We start from the raw sequence: 16,405 nt of genomic DNA, 5'->3' as shown, positions 1-16,405 counted from the left end.
TGTAGAGAATTTCCCCAAGATCAACGTGGCGGCTTCTGATCATCGAAACAGGGAGAAATGGAGCTAGAAATGTAGAGAGAAGGAGGGAGGGCCGAGCAGGAGAGAGAGAGAGAGAGAGAGAGAGAACTGAGAGAAAATAAATTTCTTCGCTGAACCGTCGTTTTCTGCTATTTGTAGACCCTTCGCCACGTGGCCTCGTCAACGAATACCTAACCCTCGTCGATGAGTTTCAGGCCCCAAAAACAACCCCTCGATAAACTCTCGTCGACGAGACACACACCCTCATCTCTATATTATTTAATTTCTATAATTATCCAGGTTTCTACAAACCTCCTCCTTAAGGTCATCAAGTAAGAAGACATTTTTCACATCCAATTGATGCAGAGGCTAGTGACAAGTAGTAGCCAAGGAGATGAACAGACATACTGATGTAAATTTGACAACCAGAGAAAAAGTATCAGAATAATCCATACCATACACCTGAGTGTATCCCTTTGCAACAAGATAGGCCCTTAGACAAGTCACAAAACCATCAGGGTTGACTTTCACAGTGTAAACCTTGTGAGGCTGTGACAACCAACCACAGACTTGTTAGGAGGAAGAGGTACCAAGTCCCAATTACTTTGTCACGTAAAGAATTCATCTCTTCAACCATAGCATCCCTTAACCCAAAACAGGCTAAGGCTTCTTAAACAAATTTAGAAAGGATAGTAGATGATAAAGCAGTAACAAAACAATAATAGAAGGGTGATAAGGAGTCATAACAAAGTTGGAAATGGGATGTTGAGTACATGTGTGTTTACCTTTGCGAACAGCAATAAGAGAATCAACATCATGGGAAGTATGATCATTAGACGAGGAAACCAAAGGCGTGGTAATAGAAGCTAGAGGGGCCTCTATTCCTTGAAGCTGAAGTCGTGAATGCTCCTAGAAATTAGGATGATCAAGACAATGAGAAGGACTCAAACTACATGGAGACTCAGATGGTTGGATAGGAAAGGACAGCGACATAGAATTTGGAATATTTGGCAAGGAAGAGACTCACTAAGCTCAAAAGCTCTTAGTGACTAGGTGTAGTAAGGGGTAGACTCAAAGAAGGCAACATCGGCAGAAACAAAGAAGCGATGCAACATAGGACTATAACAACGATATCCCTTTTAATTATATGAGTAGCCGAGAAAGATGCATATTATACCACAAGGATCCAACTTATCCATCCCATAAGTTAGTTGATGAACAAAGGACACAGCCAAATATACGAGGAGGAAGAGATAATAAAGGTGAATTAGGAAAGAGAATGGAGTAGGGAATTTTACCACCAAAAACAGAGGATGGCATTCTATTGATCAAATAACAAGCAGTAAGTACAGCATCACTCCAAAACACTTTGGTACATGCATTTGATAAAGTAAGGTGCGAGTGATTTCAAGAAGATGTTTTTTCCTCTCTACAACCCCATTTTGTTGAGGAGTGTGGGCACATGATGATTGATGAACAATACCAAACTGAGTCATATAAGTAGTGAATTGTGCACTAAAAAAATTTTTAGCATTATCACTTCGAAGTATTTGAACTGGCAAGCCGAATTGAGTCGTTATTTTAGAGCACAAGGCACTAAATACATGAAATAACTCAGAACGATCTTTTAATAAATATAACCAAATCATTCTTGAATAATCATCCAAAAAGGTTACAAAATACCTCCCTTTGCCATAACTCTTACACTACCAATTTCACACTCCATAAATCAAACCAACACTTCCATTAAAATGAAAAGAACCACAAAAATGAAAGAGTTAGAGCCTAGCAACAAGATGACAGTGACCCAATTAATACACAATTTCAAAAATAATTTTGATGACCAGCTGGAAAAAGCTTACTTATATGACAGCAATTATCTATTTTTTGCCCAAATAAATGAAAAGTTTGACCTCTATTTTATATTTCCTAAAAATATCCCTACCCTACATCCTTATTTCTAAAAAATAGTCACCCCCTCCATATTTATAACATAATTTCTACTAAATAAAAAGAAAAGGTTCTCAAAATACATGGAAGCACATGGGTGGGAGCATAGTTGTTAGAATCTTATGATTCGCGATGCAATTCATACGATTTCCACACCAAATTGATTGAAACCTTTACCAGAGAATTTAAAAACAATAGAATTGTTGCTAAGAATATCAGTTCACCATGTGAATCTAACGATCCAAAACTATCGATTCAGATGATTCTAGACCTATCATCCTGACAAACCTGATTACCTTCAAAGGAGAAAATAAAACGGTCTTACAATGCCTTCACAAAACCATCCTGATAGGACGAGAAGCAGATATTTTGATGGATCATTTCAACCCAATTAGGAAGCCTATGTCAAAGAATAGGGTGAATGGTTTATTGGATCTAAAACCCAAATGTGCTTAGTTGGTTAGTTGTTTAAGTATGCGTTTGTAGTTTTCTTGTAATAGGATTATTTATGTTGGGGGCTTGTTTGTAGTAATTGTGTATTCTAGGGGTATGTTTGTAATGCAATGTAGTTTTAGGGTATGTGTGTAATTTCGTATGTTTTAAGGCTTTCTTATAAATAGTGTGTGAAAGCCATGATGTACGCAGTTATTGGTGAATTTGAATTGCAATTGAACGTGAGTTCCCCCCTGGTATCTCCTCTCTCCTCCCTTCCCTTTCCTTTCTTCTATTTCTTCTAAATTCTCCCATGGCTTCAGAACCTTGATGCTGCCCTTGCATCATCTGGTATCAAGTTTCAATCCTAGGACGTGTGAATTATGGGCCCACCACGCTTCCACTGCAGCCATGGAAGAGTTTAGAAGAATGGAAGAGAGGAAGCAAAGGGAAGGGAGAAGAGAGGACATAACAGGGGGAACTCATGCTCAATTCCAATTCAAATTCATCAATAACTGCCTGCATTATGGCTTTCACACACTATTTATAAAAAAGCCTTTAAACATATGAAATTACACACATACCCCTAAAACTACATTGCATTACAAACATACCCCTAAAATACACAATTACTACAAACAAGCCCCCGACATAAATAATCCTATTACAAGAAAACTACAAACACATACTTAAAACAACTAACCAACTAAGCACATTTGGGTTTCGGGGCCAATAAACCATTCTCCCTATCTTTGACATAGGCCTCCTGATTGGGTTGAAATGATTCATCCAATAAGCCACTTCTTGTCCTACATCAATTCCCTCCTTCTACAAAGAACTCGACTCCATCAAACTAGGGAAAGTACCAAGAGTCCACCAAGATGAATAGAGTCATCTCATTTCATAAGAAAGGAACCAGCAGTATGCTTTAACTTGGTGAGTGGAAGAATTCGTGATGGCATCAACTTATACTTCTTCTTGTCAATGGAGAGGGAATAAAAATTCTAATATGCATCATGCTTCACCTTCCTATCAAATAACCATGGTCGGCCCAAAAGAATATGACAAATTTTGAGAGGAAGGGTATCACGTTCTACTATCTCCATAATGGAGCCAATCTTGAAGGTAAGTAAGCAGCGATCATACACCTTCAAGTTGGTATTATTCAACCAAGAAATTTTCTATGATTTAGGATGAGGCTCAACTTCCAAATTTAACTTCTTCACAGCTTCTTCAGAAGCTACATTTGTGCAACTACTAGGATCAATAACCAAAGTACAAAGCTATTTTTGGCATACCACTTGAGTTTGAAAGATGTTGGTCCGCCTCCAATCCTTTAGCTCTTTAACCTTGTGAGAAGAAAGCATATGTCAAAGCACTAAACAGGTTCTCAAATTGACATCATCATCTAAGTCACTTGGAATTTCTGTTTTAGCTTCAATTACTCGAGTATCATCATCTTCTTCTTCTTCCTTTTCGACAACAGCCATGCATTGGTTAGGAAATGAGTAGGGTGAGCATTCAATCGGTTCGGTTAATGAGATTCCATATTTAACCGAAGTCAAAACCGACCAAACCGAATTTCAGTTAAATCAGTTAACCGATTTTAACTAATTTAATATTTTAATATATATATAAAATATAGATTTTTAATATATATATATATAATATTAATATATATAATATATAAAATAAATAAATAAAAGTTTAGTATATATAATATATAAAATATTTTAATATTTAATATATATAATTATTTATGCTATTCAGTTAATTGGGTTAACTGAATTAACGGAACCCAAAAACCGAACCGAAAACCGAAATTCAACGAAAATGAAAACCGAACCGAACCGAATAAATTAAATTCGGTTAATTCGTTTTTAACTGAATTATGCTCACCCCTAGACATGAGCAACGTCGGGCTCCACTTACCATATGCAAGTACCTCTCACTTCTGTTATTTGTTTTCTCAATACTCTTTTCTTATTTTGTTACCTTACCTTAAAAAGCTTTAAGAAGCAATTTACATGTTTTCTTAGGATTCTATATTTCTAGTTTTTGAATACATTGTCTCCTAGTGCTCTTCAAAATTCTCATTTCAACAAAAACCATTTTTTCCTTTTTTTCTTTCCTTTGGCTGGAATAGCCTACCCCAATAGGATTTTCTTGAAAACAAAAATTGTATGCATTAATTTCCTCACAACCATGCTCATAATGTCACGCTTACATTGCCCTGATAATGTTAAGCAAATAATGTGCACTTTCTAATAAGGTTTGGAGAACTGCTGTAGAGTCATGAATATTACTGTGAGGTCCTTACGTTGCTAAGGCATTCTCTTATTTCCAGGAAATATTACTTTTCTTCTGTTATTCCATAAATTTCTTCAATGCCTAGAACTTTTTCTGTTCTTAATTAGCTATGTTAATTTTCCCTTCACCTTATTAAGTTTTCCTCACTGCTTGATTTTTTTAACTAAATTTTTTTTTTGTAAATATGCTAATTCAAGTAGCTTTGTTCGTGTATAACTGCTAGCATCAATACAAAATGGTGAAAGATTGTTCTTAATTTTGTTAAAAAGACATCTTCATTTTGTTTTTACAAACAGCATTAGTTGACAAATGGATGCCTAGAGTGATTAGAAGTGGTTGAGAAAGTGCTATTGGCGGTAACATGCACTTGTCACTGTTGTCAGTAATACAACTTGAGTTATCCTCTTTGGTTAGGAAACTGGATTGTTTGTTTTTCCTTCTCCTTGATTTTTTTTGTCTTTGGTTTCTTTCCTTCCTTTTTTTTAAAGTCATACTATCACCATACTTTCACTGTTTGCACATGCCATTTTGATTTCATATATGGCTTCCCGTTTTATCTTCCTGAATCACAATAGAAGAATCAGAATTGAATTCAAGCTTAATTAGGCATAACATCAAATTGACAGATCTATAGACAGGGCTTCTACAGCTGTAGCATCTCCATTCTCCAGGGAGAAGGTCCCTTCCAGCCATAGCTGATGCCACTTACCTTCTTTCGTTCCTCACAACTGCATGTCTGCCCTCTGATTTCTTGTTTTTGTCCCAGGTTCCATCACAATTTTCCTCTACAAAACCTTCACTAGGCCTCTGCCACTTCCACCTAAAAGACCATCTGCCACTTCCACCTAAAAGACCATCTGCTCATCTCAACAACACACAAGATTCTAAATTCCTCTAATAAGTTGGGTGAAACTCACATTGCATCCTTAGGAGAACACCCTTCCTGCTTATGACATACTTTATTGCACTGAAACCAAAAACTCCAAAGCCCAAACATTAAATGATGCCAAGGATTTCTACATCTAAGCTTCATCCTCTCAAAGATTGAGTTCTTGGCTTCTTGAGTCTCTTACTTAAATGGTTAAACCCAAATGAGCCCATAATTCCTCAGCCCATAACAGTCCACAAGCACATGAGAAACTGTTTGAGGCCTCATGCCACATGGCACATAACACACACCAGAAGGATGTCCTTTAGGCACACCAAATCACAAGCCTTAAACCTTCAGAGAACGACAATCAACTAAATCTCCTCATGAAGATCAAAATTTTTGGGAAGGGGAGGACAGGAGGAGGAAACCATGGTCAAACCTTTCTGATGGTGAAGCATAGAACTGCTACCCTACCGCTCTCCAGTCATAGTTCCCAGATTTATTCTCTAGCCTGATCAGTATCAGGTCCCTTAAAATTCACTGGAGTTCTGAAAATAATCTCCACCTCATGAGTAGTGAAAAACCTTCTTCATCAAACCCTCCTTCACCAACCACCAAGCCAAATCAATATCAATAAGATGCATGATTACAGCATTATTGTGCAGTTCAACTGGAGGAGAAATGACCTTAAATGTAGAGGGAGTTATCAGCTATTTATCCTTCCAAATTTTGGTTCCTCCTTCCATCACCTATTCACCACCTGCACTCTGTCCAAATAACCTCTCTAGCTTCAATCAAGCTTCTATTACCCTCCATAATGAGTTAATTTTGAAATAGTAGCTTGAAAGCACCTGTGGACCAGAGATTTGGAGTTTGGATGGAGTCCAGATTCTACAACATTGGTTAGCAGACAATGCTAGGCCAAACACATTCAAATAATGCTCCATGCTGCATTTTGATATTCAGCAACAATGGTCATCTCCTTTTCACCCCAACCTCAAAAAGCTCATGCACTCATTCAGACCACCACTACCAAAGCTGAAAAGGATGTTTAATAAAGAAAACTTGAAAACTCAAAACAGTAGCAGTAAAGATGAAATTAATAAAAAATGGTTTGGATTCTTAAATTTGAAAAATGCATTAGTTAGAGTTCAGTGGCACAAGAGTGGGGGAAAAGTAGTATTTTTAGTGGGATAAACCTTTAATTCACCAAAAAGTCCTTTCCAATTTTAAAATTTCACTGAGGATAAACCTTTAGTTTACCAAAAATTCCTTTCCATCTTTAAAATTTCACTGAGTTACATCATTATATGTGGGTCCGCCACTACCTATGTTGCACATGCCCAAACCATTTGAGCTGCCCCTCCCTTATCTTATCTTTAAAAAGAACTACACCTAACTTACAGCAAATATGTTCATTCCTTAATTTAACTTTTAACATCATATACTCATCCACCTTAGCATTCTCATCTCGATAACTTTTACTTTTTGGACATGTTTCTTAACTGCACAACATTCAGATCAATATAGCATAGTTGGTTTCACAGCCAACCCATAAAGCTTGCCTTTAAAATTTAAGGGCATTCTACGATCATACAACACACCCGAAGCACTCCTCCATTTTACATAACTTACTTTAACTCTATGTATTAAATCTTCAATTTCTCCTTCAACTTGCATAATCAATCGAAGGTATTGTTAATAGTAATATTGAAAATTCTAACAAAACAAGGCCTTGTTTTCTTCTACCACATGATTTTCCAATATTTCTAAGCCACAAAAGTATTCGTAGTTAAATATCTGGTTGATAAGGCTCCAATTCCATATTTACTTCAATTATTTATTCAAAAATTCAGAAGTTTACTTCTCTTCTCCCTCCTGCTTGTAAATGGGTGGCACCCCCTTGGTACCCTTTTGAATTTTCTTTCTGCCAATCAAAAACCTAATTCCAAAGTTTACATGAAGACTCCCACCATTTCTTAAACTTCAAGCATCAACCCTAATATAAATCAAAGCACCTAGTTAATGGTGTGGATTTCTTTTTATGATCTCTGTGTGTGTGTGTGTGTGTGTGAGAGAGAGAGAGAGAGAAAGCGAGGGAGAGAGAGAGAGAGACCTGGGTCAAATCCATTCAATGGCACAAACACCCTGATTAGGGCATCCTGGCCACGCATTAATTTGTCCTGCTGACTCTAATTGAAGAGCTGGGCAATCTCAAACAGCACAACCAAAATTTAATGGAAAATGTAACAATCTAATTCTTCAATTTAAGAAAACAAGCGAAAGACTATAATTAATTTATAATGTATTAAATAGCTAGCTTAAATATACCATGAAAACAAAGGAGTAAAAGACCAAAAATAAAAAATAAAAAAAGGGACAATCAAAAGCAGCAGCTTGTTCTTACTGTTAAATAATCTAGCTAGTTTGTTCATGCATAAAGATCAGAAAATAAAAATAACTAAAAATTTAAAAAGCAAGTAACAAAAACTCAAACCATAACCAAAACATAAGGAAAATAATAATAATAAACGATGGGAAAATAAAAACCCTTCCTCGATGAGTGGTGCATCAATGATCCATCGGTAGGCTCGATGCTGAAGAAAAAGAAAAACGATATACGATATGAGAATTTGGGGAACTAGGCAAGTGACGGAATAACAGAAGACTGACTCTAAAATATGAATTGAATCATTGAAGGATGGGAGACGGAAACAGCCATGACGATCTTTTAGGAATTTTCTTTTATTCTTTTTTCTCAATGGATCTTCGGACAAGCTCGATCCTTGTTGAGCCAACATTATGCAGAAACTTGTATTACTCATTGAAAATCGGATAGCTGAGGAAATCAAAATGCACAAGCAGTTTCTTAAATTTGTCATATTTGATTGATCGGATTTAAAATGTTATTTTAAAATATTTATTTTAAAATTATTTTTGAAATTTATTGTTTATGTTGACGATATCTTGATAACGGGTTCAAGTTCAGCTGCAATCAACAGTGTGATTAATTGCTTGAAGGAAACATTTGCTGTCAAAGACTTGGGTTCTCTGACTTTCTTCCTTGGTGTAGAGGCACTTCAATGTCCTGATGGCCTTTATATAACTCAGCGCAAGTATATTGTTGACTTGCTTAAATGGAGCAACATGGATAAGGCCAAACCTTGCAGCAGTCCTATGGCCTCTAATTGTCAACTTAAATTTACAGATGGAAAACCTTTTGAGGATGCAAGTCTCTATCGAAGTATTGCCAGCAGCATGCAATATCTAGCATTTACAAGGCCTGATTTAGCATTTGCTATACACAAAGTCAGCAAATTCATGCATAGGCCTCTTGATTCCCACTGGCTCGCAGTCAAGCGAATATTGCGCTATGTTAAACATTCAATTTCTACAGGCTTACTAATCACCAAAGCTATGGATTTCAGATTGCAGGTATAGTCCGACTCAGATTGGGCAGCTGAAGCAGTACTGAGGCTGAATACAAGGCGCTAGCAAATACAGCAGCCGAAATTACATGGATCAAATCAGTTTTATCTGAACTTGGTTTTCCTCTAAGACAAGCTCCAATCCTATGGTGTGACAATATTGAAGTAACTTACGTCACCTCCAATCTTGTGTTTCGTGCAAAAACAAAACACATCAAAATAGATTTTCACTTTGTTAGAGATCAAGTTTGCAGCAAACAATTGGTGGTTCAATTCATTTCCAGTAGAGATCAGTTGGCCGATGCTCTTACCAAACCATTACCATCAAAAAAATTCAAACAAGTTCAAAACAATCTCAATGTTCGTGATCTACCCTCCAGATTGAGGGGGTGTGTAGAGGATCAAGTAATTGTAGCTGAAGTCAAGGCTGAAGATCAGGAAGGTAAGTATCCTATGTTATTGAAAAATATACAAGTCACATGAAGTGCTGAGATTATAGCAGCAAATCAGGAGGAGATCATAGCAGAAAATCAGGAGGGTGACAATGAGGAGATACGATCCTGAGTAACTGAAATTGTGTAGCTGTAGGAGTTTGAATTGTTCAACATAAAAGTAGGAAATCAGTAGTAATTACATTAGTATAAATTTCTATGCTACACAAAACAATATACAGAAATACAAATATTTTCAAAATTCTCTGCCTATCAATTCTCTCACATGCCCAAACCATTTGAGCTACCCCTCTCTTATCATATCTTCTAAAGGTCATTTCCAATCCTACACCCCCTATTTTCATTTGTTGCTGGAATAGAGGAAGGAAGAAACCGAGACCAACTCCTTCAAATGCCCAAAGTTCCCTAGAAAAAGCGGCTCTACTTTTCCAAGAGCTACACCTAACTTGCAGCAAATATGTTCATTCCTTAATTTATTTTTTAACATCATATACTCATTCACCTTAGCATTCTCATTTCGATAACTTTTACTATTTGGACATGTTGTTTCTTAACTGCACAACATTCAGATCAATATAGCATAGTTGGTTTCACAGCCAACCCATAAAGATTGCCTTTAGAACGTAAGGGCATTCTACGATCATACAACACACCAGAAGCACTCCTCCATTTTACATAACCTACTTTAACTCTATGTATTAAATCTTAAGTTTCTCCTTCAACTTGCATAATCGATCCAATTATCATTGATAATGATATTGAAAATTCTAACAAAACAAGACCTTGTTTTCTTCTACCACGTGATTTCCCAATATTTCTAAGCCACAAAAGTATTCATACTTTAATTTTTGGTTGATAGGGCTCCAATTCCATTTTTACTTTGATTATTTATCAAGAATTCCAAAGTTTACTTTTCTCCCTCCTGCTTGTAAATGGGTGGCACCCCTTCGGTACCCTTTTGAATTTTCTTTCTGCCGATAAAAAAACTAATTCCAAAGTTTACATGAAGACTTCCACCGTTTCCTAAACTTCAAGCATCAACCCTAATATAAATCAAAGCACCTAGTTAATGGTGTGGATCTTTTATTAAGATCTCTGTGTGTGTGTGTGTGTATGTGTGTGTGAGAGAGAGAGAGAGAGAGACCTGGGTCAAACCCGTTCAATGGCACAAATTCCCCGATTAGGGCATCCGGGCCACGCATTAGTTTGTCTTGCCGACTCTGATTGAAGAGCTAGGCAATCTGAAACAGCACAACCCAAATTTAATGGAAAATGTAATAATCTAATTCTTCAATTTGAGAAAAGCTAGCTTAAATATACCCTGAAAACAAAGGAGTAAAAGACAAAAAATAAAAAATAAAAAAAGGGACAATCAAAAGCAGCAGCTTGTTCTTACTGTTAAATAATCTAGCTAGTTTGTTCATGCAAAAAATATCAGAAAATAAAATTAAATAAAATTTTAAAAACAAGTAACAGAAGCTCAAACCATAACCAAAACATAAGGAAAATAATAATAATCGATGGGAAAAGAAAAACCTTCCTCCGATGAGTGGCGCATCCATCGGTGGGTTCGATACTGAAGAAAAAGAAAAATGATATACGATACGAGAAATTGGGGAACCGGGCAAGTGGCGGAATAACAGAAGAATGACTCCAAAATATGAATTGAATCATTGAAGGATGGGAGACGGAAACAGCCATGATGATCTTTTAGGAATTTTCTTCTTTTGTTCTTTTTTCTCGATGGATCTTCGGACAAGCTCAATCCTTGTTGAGCCTGCATTGCGCAGAAACGTCCTACTAACTGAAAATCGGATAGCTGAGGAAATCAAAATGCACAAACAGCTTCTTAAATTTGTCAGATTTGATTGATCGGATTTAAAATGTTATTTTAAAATGTTCTAATCTTTCCTCAGATTTGTCAAAAATGCAATTAGCTCCTCTCAGATTTGTCAAAAAAGACAAACCTCACTTTATATTTTGTAAAAAGATAAATTTTTTTACCTCACAAGTATCTTTTGTCCTAACTATTATTATAGTAATTCATCATTATAAATGCAATAATAATAATAATAATAATAATAATAATAATAATAATAATATGAAAGCTTTTTAATATTCAATTGGCAAAAATCAACTCCCAAATATAGATGTTCATAAAAGCTACTTTTAATTATAAAAAAATGTATTTTCTATTTTTATACTTTTAATTTAGTTTTAAAACCTTTAGCTTATATTTTAAAAATTCTATTGAGAATTTGTTTAATTGTGCAAATAATTTATCTATAAATTTTAAAACAATTACAAAAAATAATAATTTATTTTAAAATTTTTCAAAAACTATACAAGGTAATATTTGAGTTTATAAATTTTGGGATTTCAATTTCTATTTGCTTCAATTAGAAATAAATTCAATACAATTTTTTATATTATATTTTGTTACAATTTACAAAATAAATAAATAAATAAATAAATAAAGTTCAATTTTTGAGTTTTATGCTACTAATCCAAAAATATAGAAAAAATATTAAAAGTATATATTTTTAAACTTTTTTATACAAATTTCTAAAATTAAAAAATAAAATGGTATTTGTGTAATTATTTAAAAAATAGATATATAAAATAAAACTATTTTCACAAGAAAAATAGATATATAAAATATTCATCTTTTTATATAAATGTTGTAATATTAAAAAATCAATTTCAATTTTTTGTAATTATTTAGAAAATTAAAACAAAAAATGAAAGTTATTTTTCTCAATCAAATAGACCCTAATTTCTTATTTAAAAATACACAAGAAAATAAAATTACTAAAAAAATCTTTCATTTAGTTGTTGTGAGATCACATTATATTTTTGAAAATGTTAAGAAAAATTAACAAGTAAATGTCTCCTCCATTTTTTAATAATGACAAGTAGAAGCTTGATAATTTTAAATTTCAAATTATTATCGAAAAGAAGAGTAAACTGGCCTTTCCTACAAAATTAATCACTTAAAAAAAAAAACAAATAGAAACAAATACTAATCAAATTGAATAATATATTTATGGGTGGGTGTGTTAAGTAAATTGAAATGCATTTTAAATTCATTAATCTATCAGTACATGTACATCACTTATTTTTGAATTTAAAACATAAATTTCTTATATAATTTGAACTTATACATATCTATTTATTTAAAGTGTATTTTATATTCATCTATGATCATTGGCCTATATTGAACTCATTAATATTAGCGTTTATATTAGTTTCGTCTTCAGTATATTTTTTTACATAATTTAAATACTAGATGCTTTGTCTAAGAAAAAATATTAGTCAATGTAAGTTAGAAATTGAAATATTTATTTTGGTTTGAATGCAAATCAAATACAACTTGCATTTTATTTGTAAATTTAAGTTGAAATAGGATTGAAATTCAAGTTGTAATTTTAATTTTAATGTTTCATTGACAAAATAATTAACGAAAATGATCCATCACTAACATTTACAAAAATAATCAAGAATAAACGTACATTTCTTTTCATATTTTGCATTTTTCTTATTACTGAATGAAGCACTTATAAGCTTCTACATACTAATTACTATATATATATATATATATATATATAAATTGCTTTATAAAAATAAAACATATATGAACGAAGTTAAGCCAATTAAAATGAAGTACAAACTTTATTATTTAAATGAAATTAGCACAAAGCGACACGACGTCGTACAAGGCCAATAAAATATACACGTGTATGCCTCCCCACATATTACCATCTTAACACTAATTATTTACGTTTCTCTTTTTCTATGTCTCCTGAAAAGTTCATAAATAATTAGTTAATCTCAACACAACCAACGAACCCAAAAACGAACGCACCCAACTTTTTCTCTCCTTTTCCCTGGTCCATTTTCCAGGAAAATGTAAGACCGAAAATTACAAAACCGCCGCATTTTAAATTTTTGAAGCGGTCGGGAAAATTTTCAGACCTTGAAATTTTTTCCGACGTAAGTTTTTCCGAACTCCCAGTTGGAGGAGACGACGTTCCAGGAGGTGGAGGTGCGGTGGTCGCTGCCGGTGACCCTGAAGGAGAGTGACTGCCCAACCAGAACGGCGTTGCTCTGCCAGTTCTGACCCCAGTTGCGGGTCATGGCCATCCAGCCGGTTCTCGACCCTTTCACGCTCGCCTTCATTATGTCACCTGCACCCGCGACGTTGGTGATCAGAACTAGGTTGAAGTACGGGTTGCCGTTGATCGTGAATCTGATGCCTCCGGGTTTTCTGCACGGCACCCTGCAGACAAATTTTTTAAAAAAAAAAAATTCCATTGTTAGATCGAGGGTAGTTTGGGAATTTAGCTAAAAAGGCGAATGATAGCCTGTAACACGGGTTCTGGTATCCACGCGCGGAAAGGGAAGCGGTGAGGTCAAAGCCGCTAGTCTAGAAGACCTTTTCACATTGATGGACTATCTTACGGATCTTAGATTTCTGGCCCACCTGTTGGGTTTGTTTCCAACCGTACGATTGGAATCTGAAAATGATTGCCTAACCTAAGCTACCGGCGGTTCTTATCTTTTTATTATTTTAATTTAATTTTTAAAAATTGAAGAGTTGAATTTTGTATATTTTTACATGAAAATAATTATAAAATTAAATATTAAAAAAATAACTGGCATGAAAGAAGGAGAGTCAAAAGTTTCACGGTGGACATATTTTAATCATGCGTTTGGGATCCTCTAAATTCTGGAGAAAAGACGACGCGTTTTGGCTTTGTAAGCCCAGGTACGACGCCGTTTTGACGGAAACAGAGAAGAGGGAGGGAGGGAAAGTAACGAAAACAAGAAAAAGAGAAATGTAAGGCAAGCTGGGAGCTGACCGGCGGTGGGTGACGGGGACGATGCCGGCGCGATACTCGGCGATCTGGAGGAACATGGGCATGGCGAGGTCAAAATGGAGGCGGGGAGGGTTGCACCAGCCGCCGTTGTCGGAGGCGAGGGCATAGTTTGGGGGGCAGAAGTTGGTGGCCGTGACGAAGATGGAGGGGCTCCCGGGGTGGCACCACTTCCCGTCGTTAATGCACTTTATCTCGAAGCACGCCCCGCAGCTCTTCCCGTCGTTGAACAGCGCCGTGCTCAGCGCCGCCGTCTGCACTCCGTATCCCTGGCTGTACAAGTTTCCGTACCCACATGCTCCCCCTACCAACCAACCAAAATAAAATTTAAAAAAAAAAAACTCAATTAATTGAACACAATGAGAGACAGAGTTGAGATTAATTAATCATTATAATGTAGATGATTTCTGGAATGCAGGCGTTCACAAGGGGATATTTTTGTCCCTATACATTTGGATTAATGCGTTTGAAATGGCTTATGACATACTAATACAACTCTGTTTCATGCATATTCATACACTCTGCATTTAATTTCAAAGGAAAATGTTGAAATAGAAGAGAGTACTTGGGAAAATTGATTTTCTCGAAATGGATCAAAATCATATCGATCAAGCATTTTTCAGACATTGGATTGGAAATATATAAGAGAAGAGTCACATTTAAAGGTGAATATATGTGTGTGTGTGTGTGTGTGTGTGCGTGTGTGTGATTCTATACATACCCATGGTGCCAGAAGCATCACTGCCACCATAGAATGTTGCATGGGCATTCTCCCACCCACTGCCAGTGTAAACCCCGGGAATTCGAGCCTCAACCACTACCGACGCCAAAACCCAGATCACAGACACAATAAGGCACATTACTGTGCTACCTCCCACAGCAGCCATTGTCTTCTTCTTCTTCTTCACAACACTACTCTATTTGTCACACACAGATGCAGAAACACTAACAGAGAGAGAGAGAGATGAGGAATGGAGTTGAAGCTGGTGTGTGAAAATGAGTGAGAAGAGGGGTGGGAATTAGTAGTACTTATGGAAGCAGAGAGGGGAGGAGTAGGGTTGCAATGTCAAAAAGGTCAGGTACGTTGGAACCAAATTATTAGCTCCCCTTAATCAATGCCGTTTGTATGCTCTGTCAATTCCTTAATTTGAGCTCTCTCTCTCTCTCTCTCTCTCTACAAATTCAACAAGTCAACAGTGAGTTTTGCCTTTAATCCTCTTTTTAGGACCCAACAACCCTTGCTGTTTACTCATTTTTTGTCCAAACTCATGAGTTGGGAGCTTCCAGGAAAAAGAATTAAGGGGGGCAGTGTAATTAATAATTAGGAATGGAATAATGAGGTGTTTTTGGATTTCCTTTTGTTCTGTTTCAATATGCATGGGACAGAAACTACTGAGGAAAATAAATTAAAGCAATAGGAACTAAGCAGACCAGAAGGCTGGCATACATGAAACCACTTTGCTTCACCCCCAAGTTGTCCCAATTCTCTTTGCATGCCTCTTATATGCGCTAATAAATAGCATCAAACGTTTGTCGCCTAATAATACAACATTAAAACGCATCCTTACATTAATATGAAATAAGTCATATTAGCCATTTAACGAGAAATTTTTTGTTTATTATGCAACAAAATCTTGGAGTAATCCAATTGTACACGATTTTGTGAGCATTACAAATAGAAAAGAAAGTAAAATGCATAAATCCATCATGATGCATGCCCCTAATTGATCTCTCTCTCTAATTGGCTAGGTAATAATTTCTTTATCCAATTTATTTTTTATCAAGTAATAACTAGAATATAATTCATTGTTATTCCAAATAAACACACGCATCATCAATCAGTTATAATTAATATATTTAAGAGTAGAGTATTAGCAACTAAGCAAAGCAAAAATTATAATTTCCCATATTAGGAATTTTGAAAATAAATAAATAAAAGAAAACAATCCTCTTGATGAGGGAAAATAATAAAAATAATAAAAAAAATTTCTTCCACTATCTCACGTGGGTGTGTGCTGTAGAGTACCGTAGCAACAATGGAGAAGTCGAAATCGTTTTCATACGAGG

General features: G+C 35.4%; 1 protein-coding gene and 1 long non-coding RNA gene across 6 annotated transcripts in view; both read right to left on the bottom strand.

Moving 5' to 3' along the window:
- The window catches only part of LOC131165311 (uncharacterized), a 32,972-nt gene extending 21,562 nt beyond the window's left edge, over nt 1–11,410 (bottom strand). For 4 of the 5 annotated variants that reach the window (XR_009139536.1, XR_009139532.1, XR_009139533.1 and 1 more), the window contains exons 1-2: nt 10,998–11,410; nt 10,606–10,702 (exon numbers count right to left, since the gene is read on the bottom strand). This is a non-coding gene — a long non-coding RNA (uncharacterized LOC131165311). The remainder of the gene's footprint in view (nt 1–10,605; nt 10,703–10,997) is intronic. The other variant, XR_009139535.1, reaches the window with a different exon arrangement.
- A 1,704-nt stretch (nt 11,411–13,114) lies between these two features.
- Nucleotides 13,115–15,345, bottom strand: LOC131165310 (expansin-A4-like). The gene is made up of 3 exons (XM_058122971.1): nt 15,060–15,345; nt 14,324–14,642; nt 13,115–13,740 (listed from the first exon to the last, which is right to left on the bottom strand). The coding sequence occupies exons 1-3, from the start codon at nt 15,223–15,225 to the stop codon at nt 13,431–13,433; spliced, it is 795 nt and encodes a 264-aa protein (XP_057978954.1). The 5' UTR covers nt 15,226–15,345; the 3' UTR covers nt 13,115–13,430.
- Nucleotides 15,346–16,405: the final 1,060 nt, after the last annotated feature.

The sequence above is a fragment of the Malania oleifera genome, chromosome 10 (assembly GCF_029873635.1).
Source record: "Malania oleifera isolate guangnan ecotype guangnan chromosome 10, ASM2987363v1, whole genome shotgun sequence".
Classification (NCBI taxonomy): domain Eukaryota; kingdom Viridiplantae; phylum Streptophyta; class Magnoliopsida; order Santalales; family Ximeniaceae; genus Malania; species Malania oleifera.
Note: the sequence above shows the minus strand (reverse complement) of the source record. Positions and strands in the feature narration are given on the sequence as shown.

What these genes read in the sequence shown, in the direction of transcription:
- LOC131165310 (XM_058122971.1), bottom strand. Translation starts at nt 15,225, where the DNA reads ATGGCTGCTGTGGGAGGTAGCACAGTAATGTGCCTTATTGTGTCTGTG. An exon ending in TGATGCTTCTGGCACCATGG is followed by an intron (nt 14,643 to 15,059) that starts GTATGTATAGAA and finishes GTTGGTTGGTAG; the next exon opens with GGGGAGCATGTGGGTACGGA. An exon ending in GTCCCCGTCACCCACCGCCG is followed by an intron (nt 13,741 to 14,323) that starts GTCAGCTCCCAG and finishes ATTTGTCTGCAG; the next exon opens with GGTGCCGTGCAGAAAACCCG.